A 22764-nucleotide genomic window follows, 5' to 3' on the forward strand; every position below is an offset into this window, starting at 1 on the left:
GTCTTTGTGGATATTTGGTGTGCGGAAAGCTTGTATCCAACTTCTAAACTAGACTGCTTTTTAAAATATTTGGGATGGAAGATGAAAATCAAAGCACCATATTTTCATTTATGAAAACTTTTCTATGGAAAATTTATGGAAAGATTCTTAAGGAAATTCATCTTAAAATATGGTCTGATCCTCAACATTACATTGAGCATCAAGTTACATCAAATAACAAACACAGTCTGTTTAACGACACAAAATGATGTCCATATTAACTACTATTGAATCATTCAGACATTCTCAGTGCATTTACACGTACTTAGTAATCAGACCGTGGGGAAACTCCAGGTCTACATGAGTCAGACAGTAATCAGATAATGGGGAAACTCCAGGTCTACAGGAGTCAGACAGTAATCAGATAATGGGGAAACTCCAGGTCTACATGAGTCAGACAGTAATCAGATAATGGGGAAACTCCAGGTCTACAGGAGTCAGACAGTAATCAGATAATGGGGAAACTCCAGGTCTACAGGAGTCAGACAGTAATCAGATAATGGGGAAACTCCAGGTCTACAGGAGTCAGACAGTAATCAGATAATGGGGAAACTCCAGGTCTACAGGAGTCAGACAGTAATCAGATAATGGAGAAACTCCAGGTCTACAGGAGTCTGACAGTAATCAGATAATGGGGAAACTCCAGGTCTACAGGAGGCAGACAGTAATCAGATAATGGAGAAACTCCAGGTCTACAGGAGTCAGACAGTAATCAGATAATGGGGAAACTCCAGGTCTACATGAGTCAGACAGTAATCAGATAGTGGGGAAACTCCAGGTCTACAGGAGTCAGACAGTAATCAGATAATGGGGAAACTCCAGGTCTACAGGAGTCAGACAGTAATCAGATAATGGCGAAACTCCAGGTCTACATGAGTCAGACAGTAATCAGATAATGGGGAAACTCCAGGTCTACATGAGTCAGACAGTAATCAGATAATGGGGAAACTCCAGGTCTACATGAGTCAGACAGTAATCAGATAATGGGGAAACTCCAGGTCTACAGGAGTCAGACAGTAATCAGATAATGGGGAAACTCCAGGTCTACAAGAGTCAGACAGTAATCAGATAATGGGGAAACTCCAGGTCTACAGGAGTCAGACAGTAATCAGATAATGGGGAAACTCCAGGTCTACAGGAGTCAGACAGTAATCAGATAATGGGGAAACTCCAGGTCTACAGGAGTCAGACAGTAATCAGATAATGGGGAAACTCCAGGTCTACAGGAGTCAGACAGTAATCAGATAATGGGGGAACTCCAGGTCTACATGAGTCAGACAGTAATCAGATAATGGGGAAACTCCAGGTCTACATGAGTCAGACAGTAATCAGATAATGGGGGAACTCCAGGTCTACATGAGTCAGACAGTAATCAGATAATGGGGAAACTCCAGGTCTACAGGAGTCAGACAGTAATCAGATAATGGGGAAACTCCAGGTCTACAGGAGTCAGACAGTAATCAGATAATGGGGAAACTCCAGGTCTACAGGAGTCAGACAGTAATCAGATAATGGGGAAACTCCAGGTCTACAGGAGTCAGACAGTAATCAGATAATGGGGGAACTCCAGGTCTACATGAGTCAGACAGTAATCAGATAATGGGGAAACTCCAGGTCTACATGAGTCAGACAGTAATCAGATAACAGGGAAACTCCAGGTCTACAGGAGTTAGACAGTAATCAGATAATGGGGAAACTCCAGGTCTACATGAGTCAGACAGTAATCAGATAATGGGGAAACTCCAGGTCTACAGGAGTCAGACAGTAATCAGATAATGGGGAAACTCCAGGTCTACAGGAGTCAGACAGTAATCAGATAATGGGGAAACTCCAGGTCTACAGGAGTCAGACAGTAATCAGATAATGGGGGAACTCCAGGTCTACATGAGTCAGACAGTAATCAGATAATGGGGAAACTCCAGGTCTACATGAGTCAGACAGTAATCAGATAATGGGGAAACTCCAGGTCTACAGGAGTCAGACAGTAATCAGATAATGGGGAAACTCCAGGTCTACATGAGTCAGACAGTAATCAGATAATGGAGAAACTCCAGGTCTACAGGAGTCAGACAGTAATCAGATAATGGGGAAACTCCAGGTCTACATGAGTCAGACAGTAATCAGATAATGGAGAAACTCCAGGTCTACAGGAGTCAGACAATAATCAGATAATGGGGAAACTCCAGGTCTACAGGAGTCAGACAGTAATCAGATAATGGGGAAACTCCAGGTCTACAGGAGTCAGACAGTAATCAGATTTCTGCTTAACAACCAGCCAATAAACTCAAAGAAGTGTGACATAAACATAATGTAGAGCACAAACTTTTAACAAATCGCACGACTTTACCTGAAAATATGAACACACATCATCAAGAAGATTTCGTCAAGCATGTTTTTGGTTTCAGTGCCGCTCTAAAAGTGTTTTGCTGCTGCTTATTTCCAGTACCGCTGTCTGTTTTCACATATGCTCAGACTGAGAAATCTGAAAGAAATCAGAGTAAGAGCTCACAGCGCTGAGAAATCTGATTACTGAGCTAAAATCCATTCTTAATCAGATTCCTAGACGTTACTCCGATCTAATAAATCTGAACGTGCTGTTTACACAACCATTTGAATAATCAGACTGCAGAAATCTGATTATGATCTGAGTGCCTGTAAACACACTCACTGTAGAGCAGAGTAAGGCTGATGACGTCAGGAAAAGCTAACTGGTGTCAGGAGTGGGCAAACCTGCTGTCCACCGTGAAATGAGATTGGAGGTGTGGGCTGGAGCACTTTGGGTCAGAGCTACTTAAGTAGTTTGAGTTTGCACTGCAAATTGTTCTATGTTTGCCAAGATTAAAGATCTGGAGATATGACATGAATAATCTTTGACACACTGGACAACACATGAAGCATTGAAGCTGTTTTATCTAGACAGTAAGCATTTGATGCTCAGAATTCAGCGAGACTAAGGCCTTGTTCAGACTGCCAACAGTAAATTAAATCTAATTATTTCAAATCGGATCCAAACCACAATTGGAGGTGGTATGAAATGCGGCTGTAATCGGATTTCAAAGTCTTTTGCGTCACTCACAACACGACAAACAGCAACGATTTCAGATCCAGAGGGATGAAGTGCTGGGATTCAGGAAGAGCTCCCAAGATTCATGATGATGAAGAGAGTTCTGAAGAGTTTGGAGGGCGAGATGATGCTATGTAGGTACCAGCGTCGTTACCAAAGCAACCCATGCAGGTAGACTGCTGATGTCTGAATACACAAATCTGATCTGATCACTTGCAGACAGTCGACTCAAAAGATCTGATTTTAGAAACAAATCAATTTCCCTGCAGTCTGAACACGGCCTAAACCTCCACAGGTGGTCAGTACTGCAACAGAGGAGGTGCCAAAGTGCTGAAGCTCAAAACCAGGGGTCACCAATCAGAGAGAGGACGAGCGAGAAGGAGGGGATGACAAAGACAAACAAAAATGGTACATATGTTTACTTCGGATATTCTCACACATCCAGTCGACTCCTCCCCTCGGCTGTTTCTGCCTGGGACTGGACAGAAGTGTCTGAGTAGCTCTGCAGTTAGCGGCTGATTGTCTGAGAGATGTTCTGACCCGTCTCGGAAACACTGATGCTCCTCTCGGGGAAACAACAGGGCTGCAGGGTTTGGTTTGGTGGTGTGACATGTTTGATTGATGTTACTGCAAATTGAACTCAGTGCTGCCACATTGGGTCCCCAAAGCTGGATCACCTGTCACCACCTCAATCCTAACCAAGGTCTCCAGCAACGAGTGAGAAGCTGAAGTTCCGTCACAGCCGAACTCGTCACTGCAAGGATGCGAAAATGAAATATAAAATGTGAGAAAAGCCCTTTGAGACACGTCTACCTGCACTACCTGTCCAGCATGAAGGCACGTGTGATACACTGGCTGAACTTTCCATGGTGGACCACTCCTGAAACATCTACACACAAAAGTATCTTGTTTGGAATGGGAATAATAATAATAATAATAATAATAATAATACATCTTTATTTATAAAGAACCAGGGTGGAACAGTGTGCGAAATCCCCCTGGTATTCGGGGGTCCCGTGTTGTCGGGTTATTCACTCATCATAGCGGCGCCGAAGCTTCAACGTCAGTAAATGTCTGTTCTATCAGCTGTTCCTCTGTAGAGTCTCTGTTCTAGTGCGGTTCTGCGCTCTTCCTCACAGTAACTGAGATCTTCCTCTTCTCCTCTTCTGTAGAGTCTCTGTTCTAGTGCGGTTCTGCGCTCTTCCTTACAGTAACCGAGTTCTTCCTCATCTCCTCTCCGGTCTTCAGTGTGAGGAATGAGGAACAGTCACTCTTCACTCCCTTGGGAAACTGGGCGAGTTTTCCGGTTTTCAGATCTGCTGCAGCTCATTGGAAATCAGAGGAATTCAGAGGACTTTGGGCAGAGTTACGGTTTCTAGGCTATGAAGGACCAACTGGGTGAGCCAGTCTGCTACAGCGCCACCCTGAGGCAGAGCAGAGCTGCAGCTCTAGTTAGTTAAGAGACAGAAGCTGATAAACAATGAGTCTGGGTTGTGCGTCTATTTCACCCTAACGAACAGCATAACATCATAATCAATTTGTTTTCAGAGACTCAACAGAGTTTTGATTTTGAGACATTCATGGGGTCCCCAAGACCCACTGTATTTCTCACTTGAGGCCCTACTTAAGTAAAAGTAAATTATAGAACCTTTTTGAAAAGTCTGTAGCTACAGGTTTGAACATTGTAACAATACTAGAATCCTTTTGGGGCTTTATAGAAAAAAGGTATAGAACCGTTCCACGGGGAACAGGAAAACTGAGCCACCAGAATGTCAGAATGTAGCTGCTGCGCTATTTATGGTGGAATGGAAACATTCAAACAATAAGCTGAGGACTTCAGCCTTGTTCATTTTCAGTTACCTGGTTTTGTTGTTACGTCACTGACATGTTGATTCAAACAGGACCGCTATTATTGATATTATCATGGAGGGAACTTAATGTTTGGTGAATTATAGAAGGTAATACACTGGTAAAAATATTCAGACAGGGCAGATTCATACTGGATTTTGCACAGACTTGTTTTGGAATCACTCAAACTACAGCACGTCCCCGTGTTATACTAATCCAGCGGGAATACGGCTCACTTTCTCCACATTTACGCTGATTAACTGCTGAGAGTCTGTCAAGCAAGACTTAAACCAAGCCTGGCCAGTAAAATATCACAGTGAACTGTACTTAAAGCTTTACTCAAATCCAGCAGCACTAGAAGAGAGTGCTCTCAGAGACACACCCAGTCCACACCTTCCTGAGGGATTCAACACTGGAGCACTGCACCCGAGATCTGGTAACGATCCTTCTCAAATGCTTGGTTTAAAGTGATAAAATAGAAAGTTAGTGTTTAATCCTGATTGTGTTTCAGCATTTCAAGGATATAGATGTCCTATTTCATTATTATTATTATTATCCGATATCAGTCGACAGTGTTTTTCATACAGCACTGATGTGGTTCTGCACTGTAGGAGAAAACGTCTGTAAAGGTGCTCCATCTGTCAGACCAGCAGGTGGCACTCCAGCTGCAGGAGCAGCAACACCAGCGCTGGGGGATTGTAGGGTTCCCCCACTGTATCTTACAGAGACCAGTGTTCTCTGATCACTGTAGAACCCATCGGTTCTCTAAGGTCTGCAGTTCTGCTGTTCACCTGTGTGGAAAAGGAGGGCATCTTTCTCTCTCTCAACTTTCCTCTCTCTCTCATCTCTCTCACCCCTTCTCCCTGTTCCCACTTATCTCTCTCATTTTCCCACTCTTTCTCTCTCTTTCCTTCTCTGTTACTCATTTTCTCTCTCATTTTCCCTTCTTTTTTACCCCCTCTCTCTCCCTCTGCCCCCCCCTGTCTATTTTCCCACTCTCTCTTTCTCTCTCTTTCCCACTTTTATCTCTGTATCTTTTTTCCTTCCCTGTCAATATCTGTCTCTTCCCCATTCCTCTCTCTCTCTTTCCCCTCCCTCTCTATCCTGTAGAGCGCAGGCGCTCCTCCTGCTCGCTCTCTCTCTCTCTCTCTCTCTCTCTCTCTCTCTCTCTCTCTCTCTCTCTCTCTCTCTCCGAGTGTTGGTGGTTGAGAGTTTAGCAGTCTGTGCTGTTTCTCTCTCTGGACTCAGTGATGTTCTGGCGGTCCGGCGGAGCGGAGCGGGAGGAGAGAGAGAGAGAGAGAGAGAGCGGTAGAGAGTAATAGAGAGATGATGGTGGGGGTTCTCTGTGCTCTTGGGCTGCTGCTGCTGTCCTGCGGTGGTGAGGAGCTCCGGACGAACTGCAGCTCAGCGGTCAGCATCTGGACTGACCTCGGGATCACTGCGGAACACACTCCGGAACACACAGTCACAGGTACACACACACACACACAATGGGGGAGGGCAGGGGGGTGGGGGGGGGGGGTTCGGTGGGGGGGCACACCGGGGGAGTGTTGGACCTGAGGCAGGAGCAGACCTCAATGCATTAAACTGGACTCATTCTGACCCCAGCGGTGACCTTTCTGTATCTCTCTCACAGAAAACACATTTAACAGAAAGTTACACAAAAGCCTCGACAGCTAAATCTGATCTGAGCTGTTCAGTCAGTGAGTCTCTCCTTCACTCCAGCTTCCACTCTTTTCAGGATCTTCACTTTCAGCTCCTCAGAGAACCTGCAGACACGCCTCCAAAGCTCAGTCTGAGAAGCTGGTTGATGATTTTCTGAACTAATCAAACCCATTCAGTGGTGCTGAGGTCTGGACTCTGGGGCGGTCAGTCCGTCGTTCAGCTTCTTTGTTTGATGTGTCCGTCTCCTTTTCTCAGTGAGGTTCTTCTTGATCAGCTACACGTCCTTTCAGACCCACAGTGCTGAGTGGTCTTCTCACAGTGGAAGGATGGACAGAACCACCTGTAGATGTTTTCAGTTTTGGGGTCGACCAGCTCTTCCAGGTGGTTGTTAGGAGACACATTTTCCCTAATCGACTCCGGTTTTGGAATCTGTTTTTTTTTTTCAATTGTTTTCTTTTGACTCACTTCTTCCTTTTGCAGTTATATTATCTCGTATCTAATCTAGTGTCAGTGACTCCTTTGGAAGCAGCTGTTGTTGGGTGGACACAGCTGTGACTTGTCGGTTTCCAGATTGGACGTATAGTGGCCAGTAGGAAAACAAACAAATTAAAAACGGATAGGTCTGATATTAGGCTTCGGATTAATGAGTAAATATGTTATATATTACTTTTGACCATTTAATGGCTGGAAAGTAAATACATATATATATATGTGTGTGTGTGTGTGTGTGTGTGTGTATGTGTGTGTGCGTGTGTGTGTGTGTGTGTGTGTGTGTGTAAGGGAGCAGTTGCAGCCAGAGCACTGCAAAATGAACATTTAATATCAATGTGTTTTTCTGCTTCAAATAAAGAAAATAATAATAGTAAATAATGATATTTGTTTTAGACACTTTAAAATGATTTATTTGAGCTGTAAGTGTGTTTTTGTCTGTAAAAACTCTATATGATACACTATATAACACAAATATACATACATAGAGTAAACAAACTGTAACATTAAAATCAATACATATATACAAAAATACAGTAAACATTATATACAACATTAGAATGAATGCAAACAAAATAGATACAGAATATAACATAATAATAGACATAAATACAGTAAAAATACTGTATAACATAGAATAAACACAAATAAACATAAATAGAGTAAAAATACTGTATAACATAGAATAAACACAAATAAACATATAGTACAAATATTATATAACATAGAATAAACACAAATAAACATAAATACAATAAACACAAGATTCAATATTAGAATAAATATAGATACGCAGAGTAGTCAGTAGTCAGAACTCCCTGTACGGTAACCTTAGAAAAGAGAAAAAACATTCTGAATTTTTATGGAAGTGAATATAAGGTGATTGCGTTCCCAGTAATTCCGGATTATTGTTCGTGTTGGTCAGTTCATCATTAAATCGCCGCACAGCGTTAAAGTGCAGCCGGTGTTTAAAAACGTGGGAAACCAAATGACAGTAAAACGAGGAGGCTGTGAAGTTTTGCTGCCGCAGTGACGACAAATATATCACCACTGGAACGAAACCCTGTATCTCCATTTTATTGTTCATACATTTATTATAAAATGTGTTCATGGTGTGTTTTAACAGCTTGACAGCTGTCCTTCACTCTGTTAATGTGTCATACTGAATGGACCAGTAGCAATGCTCCAAATGTACTTGGACTAAAATCTCGTTCCATTAAATGTAAAATCATTTCTTCTCCTGTGAAGTCTCCGTTCTGTAGATGTGGGGTTTCTGTTAGATGTTCCAAAATCAACCCTGGATCCACAGTGTCCAGAGTTCAGCAGCTGAAATGAAGTTACCGAGTCGCCGTACAGATCTCTGACTCAGAAAGTCAGAATTATTAGCACCCCCAGAGATGATCGTCTTTATCAGTCACTGAAACCAGGAATCTGACCTTTTGGTGGGGTCAAATTATGTTGTTATTCATTAAAGTTCAGTTCTTCCATGGCTTAAACTGCCACACATGTGCTTTAAACAGAGCACATATGGATCAGTCCAGTAAATGTATTAAATACGGGGGTCAGTTTTAACTCTGTTTAATATCAGCTCTGAAATTCTGCAGCTAAATATCAAAGAAACACATACATAAATAATACAGTGAGCCAGAAAAAACATCCTGATATTTACTGAATTATAGCCACACAGCCTCTGAATTACAGCAATATATGTATAATAATAATAATAATCATCATCATCATCATCAACATCATCATAAAAAGTAATACCAATAATCTGATTATTATTATTATTATTATTATTATTATTATTATTATTATTATTATTATTATAAGGAAGTATAGCCTTTTAAACCACTGAAATCTAATGAATTTATTTAGCATATTTTACCAATTCCAGAAAAAGCAGTGAAGTAACTTTCACAGTGTATATAGTCTATATTATAAATTAAGGTATATATATCTATATTAGATGACCAAAAAAAGGACAACTTTAAAAAAGAAGGCAAACATTATATATACATAAACATTATATATGGATATCTCCAAAATTATAACTTTACAGGAGAAGGAAAAAACATACTCTACTTTTAATGGAAGTCAATGGAACCAGAATTTTTTCCAGTAATTTTAGGCTGTTTCTTTTAGTCCATCATGAAATTTACATACAATATAAAGGTCTATGGGTATTTTCAAATTATGTCAAAAACAAAGTTTTGTTCTCACAGCAGCGATTTACACATATATATATATATATATATATATATATATATATAGACACACACACACACACACACACACACATATATATATATATGTTGCTGTTGTTGGAACAAAACATAGTATCTCCAAAATTGCAAGGTAAAAACATACTGTACTTTTAATGGAAGTCAATGGAACCAGAATTTTTTCCAAGTCATTTTAGGCCGTTTCTTTTAGTGCATTCATCATGAAATTTACACACAATGTCAAGGACAGTGGGTATTTTCAAATTTTCTAAATTACGTGAAAAACTGAAAAATGTCAAAAATGTATATATATACACACACACACACACACACACACACACATATATACACACACATACATATCGCTGTGCTTTCTCCAGTTACCATTGTAGACTTTATTGTTTTTTGGACAACTAATATAAATTTATACACCTAAATATATATTTTGCAACACATGAATTCCCATTGTTTTTTATTAATGTTGAAAATTCTTTTGGTGTTCTTGTGGTTTATGTTAGTTTGGTGGATTCTGTCTGTCAGTAAACGGTCACAGTGACTTCAGGCCGCAGTGCAGATCAGAGCGTGTAGTTGAGGTCAAACAAACACACAGTGAGTTAAATGTGTCCACTCTGTCCATCGCCTCCTGAAGCAGGAGTGAAACCCCTGTGAAAGTTGGAATTTAAGTGTCTCCACAGCTCCGGGTCCTGCAGGTGAACCTGATCTGTCACGTGGGAATAAAGAGCTGTTACAGTAATAATCCTGCAGGACGGAAAGCCGAGCAACACTAAACCAGTAAACAATAAGAGCAGAACTCGCCACGCGAGACAGCCGTGAGGAACGTGCTGTGATTCCCGATTCTGCGCGGCCTGCGTGAGTTCGGTTAGCTGCTGTGTTCCTGCCTGATGTCACGCTGTACTGTAATCACTCTGGAGTGACATCACACTGAAACCTGAGAGCAGCAGGAAATTAATGTCTATTACATCCAGCCGAGGGTCAGATTTAATAATCAGCGCTTCTCCCCGTGGGCCTCGTCTTCATGTGAGGCTCTGTAAGGATGAGAAACACAGGAAATAATCTGGATTCACTCTGCGGAATGCTGTAGGCCGAGGCTCGGATACAGGACACTGTGAAATGCTCATGGTCCCAAAGTGTGAAGTAGTTTCAAGTCAGATGTCAGTCAGTAGTCTTCGCTCTGGAAAAGCGAGACGGGAGAACACAGGGAATCTGTCTTCATCACCAGACGATGGGAGAATTTCACTTCGCTGTGATTTCCAGTGAGGATCTTTATGCTGAACTGGGCTCTGCGATGTGAACTCACATTTGGTGTTGGATTAAAATCATTCCTGAGTTATAACCATTCCACAGTTATAAGCTAAGTACCACAGTTATAAGCTAAGCTAAGGCCACAGTTATAAGCTAAGTTCCACAGTTATAAGCTAAGTTCCACAGTTATAAGCTAAGTTCCACAGTTATAAGCTAAGTGCCACAGTTATAAGCTAAGTGCCAGTTATAAGCTAAGCTAAGGCCACAGTTATAAGCTAAGTACCACAGTTATAAGCTAAGTGCCAGTTATAAGCTAAGCTAAGTTCCACAGTTATAAGCTAAGTTCCACAGTTATAAGCTAAGTGCCACAGTTATAAGCTAAGTGCCAGTTATAAGCTAAGCTAAGGCCACAGTTATAAGCTAAGTACCACAGTTATAAGCTAAGTGCCAGTTATAAGCTAAGCTAAGTACCACAGTTATAAGCTAAGTGCCAGTTATAAGCTAAGCTAAGGCCACAGTTATAAGATAAGCTAAGTTCCACAGTTATAAGCTAAGTGCCACAGTTATAAGCTAAGTTCCACAGTTATAAGCTAAGTGCCACAGTTATAAGCTAAGTGCCAGTTATAAGCTAAGCTAAGGCCACAGTTATAAGATAAGCTAAGTTCCACAGTTATAAGCTAAGTGCCACAGTTATAAGCTAAGTGCCAGTTATAAGCTAAGCTAAGTACCACAGTTATAAGCTAAGTGCCAGTTATAAGCTAAGCTAAGGCAACAGTTATAAGATAAGCTAAGTACCACAGTTATAAGCTAAGTACCACAGTTATAAGCTAAGTGCCAGTTATAAGCTAAGCTAAGTACCACAGTTATAAGCTAAGTACCACAGTTATAAGCTAAGTGCCAGTTAAAAGCTAAGCTAAGTACCACAGTTATAAGCTAAGTGCCAGTTAAAAGCTAAGCTAAGTACCACAGTTATAAGCTAAGTGCCAGTTATAAGCTAAGCTAAGTACCACAGTTATAAGCTAAGCTAAGTTCCACAGTTATAAGCTAAGTTCCACAGTTATAAGCTAAGGCCACAGTTATAAGCTAAGCTAAGTACCACAGTTATAAGCTAAGTGCCAGTTATAAGCTAAGCTAAGTACCACAGTTATAAGCTAAGTACCACAGTTATAAGCTAAGTGCCAGTTATAAGCTAAGCTAAGTACCACAGTTATAAGCTAAGTGCCAGTTATAAGCTAAGCTAAGTACCAAAGTTATAAGCTAAGTGCCAGTTATAAGCTAAGATAAGTACCACAGTTATAAGCTAAGTGCCAGTTATAAGCTAAGCTAAGTACCACAGTTATAAGCTAAGTGCCAGTTATAAGCTAAGCTAAGTACCACAGTTATAAGCTAAGCTAAGTACCACAGTTATAAGCTAAGTTCCACAGTTATAAGCTAAGTTCCACAGTTATAAGCTAAGTGCCAGTTATAAGCTAAGCTAAGTACCACAGTTATAAACTAAGCTAAGTGCCACAGTTATAAGATAAGCTAAGTTCCACAGTTATAAGCTGAGTGCCACAGTTATAAGCTAAGCTAAGTGCCACAGTTATGAGTGCCACAGTTATAAGCTAAGCTAAGTGCCACAGTTATAAGCTAAGCTAAGTACCAAAGTTATAAGCTAAGTGCCAGTTATAAGCTAAGCTAAGTACCACAGTTATAAGCTAAGCTAAGTACCACAGTTATAAGCTAAGTTCCACAGTTATAAGCTAAGTTCCACAGTTATAAGCTAAGTGCCAGTTATAAGCTAAGCTAAGTACCACAGTTATAAACTAAGCTAAGTGCCACAGTTATAAGCTAAGTGCCACAGTTATAAGTTAAGCTAAGTGCCACAGTTATGAGTGCCACAGTTATAAGCTAAGCTAAGTGCCACAGTTATAAGCTAAGGCCACAGTTATAAGCTAAGCTAAGTGCCACAGTTATAAGCTAAGCTAAGGCCACAGTTATAGGCTAGGCTAAATGCCACAGTTATAAGCTAAGTGCCACAGTTATAAACTAAGCTAAGTGCCACAGTTATAAGCTAAGCTAAGTGCAACAGTTATAAGCTAAGGCCACAGTTATAAGCTAAGCTAAGTGCTACAGTTATAAGCTAAGGCCACAGTTATAAGCTAAGCTAAGTACCACAGTTATAAGCTAAGGCCACAGTTATTAGCTAAGCTATGTGCCACAGTTATAAGCTAAGTGCCAGTTATAAGCTAAGCTAAGTACCACAGTTATAAACTAAGCTAAGTGCCACAGTTATAAGCTAAGTGCCATAGTTATAAGCTAAGCTAAGTGCCACAGTTATGAGTGCCACAGTTATAAGCTAAGCTAAGTGCCACAGTTATAAGCTAAGGCCACAGTTATAAACTAAGCTAAGTACCACAGTTATAAGCTAAGTGCCAGTTATAAGCTAAGCTAAGTACCACAGTTATAAGCTAAGCTAAGTACCACAGTTATAAGCTATGTTCCACAGTTATAAGCTAAGTTCCACAGTTATAAGCTAAGTGCCAGTTATAAGCTAAGCTAAGTACCACAGTTATAAACTAAGCTAAGTGCCACAGTTATAAGCTAAGTGCCACAGTTATAAGTTAAGCTAAGTGCCACAGTTATGAGTGCCACAGTTATAAGCTAAGCTAAGTGCCACAGTTATAAGCTAAGCTAAGGCCACAGTTATAGGCTAGGCTAAATGCCACAGTTATAAGCTAAGTGCCACAGTTATAAACTAAGCTAAGTGCCACAGTTATAAGCTAAGCTAAGTGCAACAGTTATAAGCTAAGGCCACAGTTATAAGCTAAGCTAAGTGCCACAGTTATAAGCTAAGGCCACAGTTATAAGCTAAGCTAAGTACCACAGTTATAAGCTAAGGCCACAGTTATTAGCTAAGCTATGTGCCACAGTTATAAGCTAAGGCCACAGTTATAAGCTAAGTGCCAGTTATAAGCTAAGCTAAGTACCACAGTTATAAACTAAGCTAAGTGCCACAGTTATAAGATAAGTTAAGTTCCACAGTTATAAGCTAAGTGCCATAGTTATAAGCTAAGCTAAGTGCCACAGTTATGAGTGCCACAGTTATAAGCTAAGCTAAGTGCCACAGTTATAAGCTAAGGCCACAGTTATAAGCTAAGCTAAGTACCACAGTTATAAGCTAAGTGCCAGTTATAAGCTAAGCTAAGTACCACAGTTATAAGCTAAGCTAAGTACCACAGTTATAAGCTATGTTCCACAGTTATAAGCTAAGTTCCACAGTTATAAGCTAAGTGCCAGTTATAAGCTAAGCTAAGTACCACAGTTATAAACTAAGCTAAGTGCCACAGTTATAAGCTACGTGCCACAGTTATAAGTTAAGCTAAGTGCCACAGTTATGAGTGCCACAGTTATAAGCTAAGCTAAGTGCCACAGTTATAAGCTAAGGCCACAGTTATAAGCTAAGCTAAGTACCACAGTTATAGGCTAGGCTAAATGCCACAGTTATAAGCTAAGTGCCACAGTTATAAACTAAGCTAAGGCCACAGTTATAAGCTAAGCTAAGTGCCACAGTTATAAGCTAAGCTAAGGCCACAGTTATAGGCTAGGCTAAATGCCACAGTTATAAGCTAAGTGCCACAGTTATAAACTAAGCTAAGTGCCACAGTTATAAGCTAAGCTAAGTGCAACAGTTATAAGCTAAGGCCACAGTTATAAGCTAATCTAAGTGCCACAGTTATAAGCTAAGGCCACAGTTATAAGCTAAGCTAAGTACCACAGTTATAAGCTGAGCTAAGTGCCACAGTTATAAGCTAAGCTAAGTACCACAGTTATAAGCCAAGCTAAGTGCCACAGTTATAAGCTAAGTGCCACAGTTATAAGCTAAGTGCCACAGTTATAAGCTAAGCTAAGTGCCACAGTTATAAGCTAAGGCCACAGTTATAAGCTAAGCTAAGGCCACAGTTATAAGCTAAGCTAAGTGCCACAGTTATAAGCTAAGGCCACAGTTATAAGCTAAGCTATGTAGCACAGTTATAAGCTAAGCTATGTAGCACAGTTATAAGCTAAGCTATGTAGCACAGTTATAAGCTAAGTGCCACAGTTATAAGCTAAGCTAAGTACCACAGTTATAAGCTAAGCTATGTAGCACAGTTATAAGCTAAGCTATGTAGCACAGTTATAAGCTAAGCTATGTAGCACAGTTATAAGCTAAACTATGTAGCACAGTTATAAGCTAAGTGCCACAGTTATAAGCTAAGCTAAGTAGAGTGTGAATCAGGGCCGAGACCAGATTAAGATTATTGTTATTAATTAATAAATAGACTAAAACATCACAGCCTTGCTCCGATATTCCTTCGTATCTGGAAGCAGTCGTGACGTCAGTCTCTGTTCCTTTCTTCTCTAAAACGAGTTCACAATCACCGCCTAAAGTCAAATGAACATAATAATAATAATAATAATAATAATAATAATAATAATAATAATAATAATATTCTGTCTTCAGGGAATGTCTGGAACTAATGACCGTCAGTACACAGATAACGCTCAGTTAAGTCTTCATGAAAAATCATTTATATCTTCATTCAACAGATTCCACATGACGTTGAGACCGAGACCAGCAGTTTATGGTCTCAACACTGAGACTGAACTCTAATGCTAAGTGGCACAGTTACACACTCTGATATGCGTGAGCTCGGTCCGGCGGGGGTCAATGATGCTGCCCAGGAGCGTCTCGCTTCGTCTCAGCAGAGCTAAAATTGTCTCCTGCTCCTCTGTATGTGAGTATATTTAAATTTAACCTGTCTGGGGGCTTCCTTACAGCTCGGCTCCTCCGAGACGCGTCTGAAAGTTTAGAAGCTCCTCTCAGGTCTGTGTGTCTTCAGTTCTAAGAACCCTCCTCCTTTAATTCTGCTGAACGAACAGACGACGGTCCGACTGTTCGGTTTTGGGTTAAGGCTGTGTGTCAGACGCTGTTCGAGCTGGACTCTGTCATTACCCCGCTGACCCTCAGAGTGCTGACCATGAAAACGGGACAGAAATAAAACTGTTGACAATTTACAATCGCCTTGACTGCACGGGGAAAATGCCCAATGTTATGTAACATGTTCAAGGTTTACCAGATCAAATTATATGCTGGATTCCTCAAATTCTTCTGCGAGTCCAGCAGGGTGACTGTGCGGGTGTTCAGGAGCTCAGAGAAACACTAATTTTACCATACAAATATACAAATATGGTTAATAGAAAAAGTCTTGAGTTGATGTATGTCAGCATTTTGAAACCTCTCTTTGCGAAAGCTCAGTATTATTTGTGACATCATACAATAATGTTTTGGCTCAGTCAATGCTGCTTTAAACTAGCTCAAAAGATCTACTTTCTTCAAAGCAAGAAATTATTTTACCTTTAACAGTTTTAATGTTTCACTGTGTTTGAATTTGAGATTCAGATCAGCTCAAGAACAGCGTAGAGAGCTTCATGGAATGGGTTTCCATGGCCGAGCAGCTGCATCCAAGCCTTACATCACCAAGCGCAATGAAAGCTTGGAATGCAGTGGTGTAAAGCGCCACCACTGGACTCTAGAGCAGTGGAGACGTGTTCTCTGGAGTGACCAATCACACTTCTCCATCTGGAAATCCGATGGACGAGTCTGGGTTTGGTGGTTCCCAGGAGACGGTACTTGTCTGACTGCATTGTGCTGAGTGTAAAGCTTGGTGGAGGGGGGATCATGGTGTGGGGGTGTTTTTCAGGAGTTGGGCTCGGCCCCTTAGTTCCAGTGAAAGGAACTCTTAAAGCTTCAGCACCAAGAGATTTTGGACAATTTCACGCTCCCAACTTTGTGGGAACAGTTTGGGGACGGCCCCTTCCTGTTCCAACATGACTGAGCACCAGTGCACAAAGCAGGTCCATAAAGACGTGGATGAGCCAGTTTGGTGTGGAAGAACTTGACTGGCCTGCACAGAGTCCTGACCTCAACCCCACAGAACACCTTTGGGATGAATTAGAGTGGAGACTGTGAGCCAGGCCTTCTCGTCCAACATCAGTGTCTGACCTCACAAATGTGCTTCTGGAAGAACGGTCAAAAATTCCCATAAACACTCCTAACCCTTGTGGAAAGCCTTCCCAGAAGAGCGGAGGCTGTTATAGCTGCAAAGGGTGGGCCGGCATCATATTAAACCCTATGGATCAAGAATGGGATGTCACTCAACTCAAGTTCATATGCGTGAGAAGCCAGACGACCGAATACTTTCGGAAATATAGTGTAAGTGGACACTTTAGATGCGTCTCCAGAAGCAAAACACTACGAGGAGAAGATCTAGAAATAAAGACGAAGCTTCTTATTCACCAGATCCTCACCTGAATTTTCCGTTCCACCTTAAATGGAGTTGCAGTTACATTGAGGTTCCATAAGCGGAGAAGAATAGTTGACAAATACGAAGCCAAAATCAGCCTCAATAAACACAGTAATTTACCTCAATAAATGTATTAATTTACCTTAATAAAAGCTCCTTAATCATCAAACCCATTAGGGCTAACGAGCAGCACAGCAGAGCAGCTGTTGAACGCGTCTCACTGGTTGATCTATCGCTGCGTCCCAAACCACACACTCCTGTACTTCACATACGCAGCCAGAAATCTCAGATGTTTAGATTTCAGTTTTCATTTGTTTTCCCTACAGCAGCTTAAATCACACTCAAATATATCAGTCAGTACACTTTACAAAGGAGGTTTAAAATTGCCGTCCAGAAGAACTTTACTGTCCTTGCTGGCTCAGTCATGTCAGCCGCAGCACTCCTGAGTGAACGTGATGTTGCTACCAAAATAGTGGCAGCACATCTGAATACCATCAACTGTCCAGATGACTGGCTATAAACCATTAGCACTCGACTTTTGCGTAGCAGTCTAACATAAACAATAAAATCCACTGAAGACACTGAAAAACCCAACGCTCAGTTACAGTTCTGGTCATTTCACCTCTGAAATTTCATAGATAAACAGTGTGACTGTGCTTTGACATGGAGTCTTTACATTTGACAATTAGATCTTCACAATGAACTAAACCAGCAACATAACTAAAGCACTACTCAGATAAGAAGTACACACTGGCCCAGTGTAGGCTCAATTACATTGCTTAAGCAGGCATAATGTTGGCATACCAGTGGCTGGTGGGCCTACGTTGCTTTGACGTTGGTGACCAATTTGCATTAGCAAGGGGAGGACATGGGACATCACCCCTGTTCAGCTATAGCTGCATACGTACCCAGCTTAATTAATCCTCAACGATTTAAATTTACCACATCACTTACGTTAAGTATCTCTAGTTAACCTTATGTAGATCACTGCACTGGTGCCGGCACACGAAGTGTTTTATCCATTAAATCACCCAGAGATACAGCGATGCCATACACCGTTAGAAAGCTGGAGATCTCTGAATTCAATTCCCGCAAACTGTTTTAGGATCTGTTATTCACAGCAGTTACGACTGTCTCATTTGTAACATAAGCACCAATTAAACGTGTGAGCAAATCTGTGGTTCTTTACCTTCAGAGCATCTCCGCCTCCACAGAGACACCATAGTCCAAAACATGTGGTCTGATAACAGAGAGATCTGTGAGTCAGGAGGAAATGAACCCCTCTGTTCTAGACTCTGTTACTCTGTGTCAGTAATTCACACAGTTACACGGATAGTTGGGAATGATTTGACAGTGTTTCCTTTCAAATGAGACCGAGATCATGCCAGCAGCCCAAAGTATGTGGGAACAGCGCCCCCTTTTACTTTGGGTATAATGTTTCAGGTGAAAACAGGGTGACGGTTAACAGGCTAATGTTCTATTTATAATTATTACGGAGTAATTTTAGTCGTGACCTATAAGGCTGGTTAAAATATCCACTGCTATCTAACATTAGCTTTAGGTTAATTTGGGAGGATCTGCAAGCACACACACCACAGCGGTGGGAAAGAGCGTCTTCAGCTTCCTCCTGCGGAGCATTTATGTTTTAGGAAATTATACTAAAAGTTTTTCCTTTAGACTGTTTTGTTTGTTTCAAGCATTTTTTGCTTTAACAAGCAAAATTACACCATGAGGCTGTTTACTCCTTGCATTAACACCCGTTTTGTTTCCGAATCGTATCTGAATAAACTTTGGCCAGATACCGTTTATGCCTTTCACTAAAATGTGTCCCCCGTGTGACCAGATGAGATCCGATTGTACTTTTCACAGGTTGAAAGCACATCAATGTATCCCTGTTGTCGGAACAAAACCTCATATCTCCAAAATGACAGGGGGGGGGCTGTTTAGCAAGGGGTCAGCGCATGCCCGTCTGCTCGAGCTGTCCGTGGCTCAGTCAGGATTGTACAGTCGCCACCAGCAAAGTTACTGACCGCATTCTATGGTTCACATTTTTCACGGTTTGACTGAAGCCTGTAGTGAAAATTATCACTATAGCTACAAATCATTTGTAGAATTTGTAGCGACAGCAGCTACTAGCTACTAAAATTTGTAGTTAACTACAAAAGTAGTGCGCTACTCAGCTACTCCCCCATCCCTGGGTTTAAGTGATCCAGTCGTAATCCACTGGGGTGCTTGCACCCAGCTCCTCATGCATTCTGGTGAAATCCAAAGCCAGACCCGATCACGAAAAATGCATGTGATGTAAGGTGTAAACAGATCCTCGGTTCCAGTGAAGGGTGATGTTGATGCTGCAGCACAAAGACATTTTGGAGGAACTCCAGTGGCCCTTACAGAATCCTGACCTCAGCCCCACTGATCACCTTTGGGATGAACTGGACCGGAGATTGTGAGCCAGACCCTCTCGCCCAGCATCAGTGTCTGACCTCACAAATGCCCTTTAAACTGAATGAGCACAAATTCCCACAGACCCTCTCTAACATCTTGTAGAAGCTTCCCAGAACAGTGGAGGCTGTTAGAGCCACAAAGAGGGACAACTCCATATTAATGCCCATGGTTTTGGAAAGGGACGTCCAACTAGGTCATATAGTTGTGATGATCCGGTGTCCACATATTTTTGGCCACATAATGTCAGTACAATTGCACTTAGTGTAATAAAAACATGTAGAAATGCATTGAATCATCTCATAATATTCTCACAGCACATTTTATAATGAGAATTATTATATTGATTAGATTAAAGATGATTTCCCTCATTAAGATCAGCTTTCATAGCAGAATGTAGCAATGCCTGTGCTGTGAGTCACAGCAGAACACAATAAGGCTTTGTTTCCAGTTCGTCAGCCAGCTTGACGAGTAATGAGAGAGAATTTTGTTTCTGTAGTCGTTCAGATTGAATTTTAATGTTAATTCTATATCACTCCGCATTTTTATATGCGTATATATAAACATTAGTAGCTTATTAGTGAATATATACTGTAGGTACTGTAGTTTATTAGATCCACCTCCTTGTTTCTACGCTCACTGTCCACTTTATCAGCTTCACTTACTGTATAGGTCTGTGGAGCTGATAAAGTGTTTGGTATGGTATGGTGTTGGTATGAGTGTCTGATCCACTCATACCAACACAACACACACCAACACACCACCACCACGTCAGTGTTACTGCAGTGCTGAGAATGACCCACCACCCAAACAGTACCTGCTCTGTGAGGGTCCATGGGGGTCCTGACCACTGAAGAACAGGGTAACAGAGTATCAGAGAAACAGATGGACTACAGTCTGTAACTGTAGAACTACAGAGTGCAGCTATACGGTCAGTGGAGCTGATAAAGTGGACAGTGAGTGTAGAAACAGGGAGGACAGTGATGTGGCCGATGGTCGATTATATAGAGGTTGAGATGTTATAAATTATTATAGAAAATAAATATCATGTACTGCAGGGTCACCAGGAGTTAAATGGAGCTGGAAACTTAGAACACACCCTAAAGCTGTCATAACAGAAACACACGCCTTTAGCATATTTGTACCTTTACTTATGATTTTTCCATATTTATGCAAATCCTGTCTGAGTAGCGCCGCCTGTTTCTGATTTATATTTTTCCTGTGGAGACTGAAGTAGCAGAGAAAACGCAGTCTTTCTCTTCTTTTTTTCTTTGGGGGGTGGGTGGTGGGGGGATATCTCTGCACTTAATCTGTCAGAACAGTGCACCATCCATTAAGTGCCCCCCCCCAAAACCCCCCTCCCCCCCGCCCTCCGCCTGTCGTTCTGTCTATCTGAAGTCTGACATCGTCTGTTCAGGCAGATTCCATCCGAGGAACTCAGCTTCAGAATCCAGAAGGAGTGCAGACTGACTTCGTTTCACAGGAACGATCCAGTGTTTAGTGTTTTGAGGTGTTTGTATCACTGAGCACTGATTTTTGGATTTATACCTTCATTAAATTACAGCTTTTATTTCTCAAGCATCACAGTGTGAGGTTGTCTAAATTGTCTTTGACTGGACTTTACACTAAAGTAAAAATATCTCACTGTACTGGCAGATAATTTTGCTGGTTTCAAGCTCATTTCTTACAACAAGTCCAATGATCTGCCAATATAGTGAGATAATAGTGGTTGGTTAGTGTAGCGGGTAACACCTCTGCCTTCTCTGCTGTAGACTGGGGTTCAGTCCCCACCTGGGTAGGCACCCTACACTATACCAATAAGAGTCCTTGGGCAAGACTCCTAACACCACCTTGGCCTCCCTGTGTTAAATGATCAGATTGTAAGTCGCTCTGGATAAGAGCTTCAGCCAAATGCCGTAAAATGTAACTGTCCCTTGTCTGTTGCTCCAGATTAGCTGAACAGGAGGAGGAAGCCTTAGGGGAGGCACCGCCATCACGGACGGGAATTCCTTTTCTGAATTCTCATAATTTAATAAGAATTAGAATAAGAATTTAATAAGGGCTGCCAGAACCATGGAGGGCAAGCCGGTGTCTGACCCACCACTGGGTTCAGGGCGCTTGTGTTTACTGATATAGACACGAAAAAACCACTTGAGTAGAACCAATCAAAATCTCCATTTCCAGAGGGAGGCGGGATGTTTCACAGGCAGTAAAGAGTTGGTGAGTTGGTGCTCAGTGAGAGGAGCTGCAGCTCACTAATCTGGTAAAATGTTTTTACTGCAATACTCAAACGAATGCAGTTTGTTAGATGTTCCGTTAGTTTATTTACTACACTGAGTTTATGAAATGTCCGTTTAAATATTAGTTCCGCTCCATTTGGACGTGTGAACAGCACTTCACCCACATTGAGGTCCACACCAAAGACTGACGTCTGACCGAAAATCGCAGGTCTCTGGGTTCTAAGGGTGCCTACACGCTAGACAACGCAAGGTAGACGCAGATGCATGCAGATCTTGTGCGTCTAGAAGGCTACACAGCTGGAGCGGGACGGAGTTTGTACAGATCAAAATCCCGTGAGAAACAAAACATTTGGACCAGGAACAAAGAAATATGGGCCACCGAAAGAAAATGATGATGATGGCCAAATACAGAGCCAAGCAGACAGCAGCCACCAAGGCAAAGAAGTGATAGAGAACAGGGAAAGACTGCACGGCATCGCTCCTGTCCTCCTCTCCTGCCTGCACGTTTCCACTGGTTGACGGGCCTCCATGTCAGAAGGCGCTGCAGCGATAGTTGAAATGTTTTGACCTTTTTAGACGCTCGATGATGCGTCTCGTTTCTGGGTCTTTCTGAATTTACCGTTGTTTTGAGTAATTAATTGACTCTCCTGCTGGAGACGGTCCTCACAAGCAGTTTTCCAGTTCAGTCCCCTTTATCTTACTGCTGTGTTGAGCCTGATTCCAGTTTGTCTCTACCGCTGTAGTTCTCTAGTTCTAAACCCGTGAGTTACTGTTCTCAGGCTTGTCTCGGCCTCCACATGTCTGGAGTCTACAGCCCTTCTTTCCTTCGGTCGCTGATGACCGAGCCTTGTTTTTACTAACATTGCTGAATCGGTCACCACAATGTGACGTTCCTAAACGTTCTGCAAAGATATCGATCTAATATTTTTACATTCACTCTCAGAAATAAAGGTACTAGACTGTCTCTTGGTCGGTTCCCCTCCTGTCACTGGGGTGGAACCCTCAAGGCTCCATCTCAGCGCCTTTAGTCAGGGAACATAACTGAACCATAATCCACTGAAATGATCTGTTCTAAGCTGGACTGACTCCACACGCCCCGCCTCGCCTCGCCTCCAGGCTTTTACTCTACTGCTCTGTTTTAAAACATTCGGTTATGAAAAGGA

The 22764-nt window shown here is 41.8% G+C and overlaps 1 protein-coding gene across 2 annotated transcripts in view; it reads left to right on the forward strand.

Annotated features, from left to right (window-relative positions):
* Positions 1-6161: 6161 nt before the first annotated feature.
* Positions 6162-22764, forward strand: part of gpc6b (glypican 6b) — an 80080-nt gene continuing 63477 nt past the window's right edge. For both annotated transcript variants that reach the window (XM_017719369.2, XM_017719370.2), the window contains exon 1: positions 6162-6422. In XM_017719369.2, the coding sequence (XP_017574858.1) occupies positions 6278-6422 (145 nt within the window). In that variant the 5' untranslated portion in view covers positions 6162-6277. The remainder of the gene's footprint in view (positions 6423-22764) is intronic.

Source organism: Pygocentrus nattereri, chromosome 6 (assembly GCF_015220715.1).
Source record: "Pygocentrus nattereri isolate fPygNat1 chromosome 6, fPygNat1.pri, whole genome shotgun sequence".
Classification (NCBI taxonomy): Eukaryota; Metazoa; Chordata; class Actinopteri; order Characiformes; family Serrasalmidae; genus Pygocentrus; species Pygocentrus nattereri.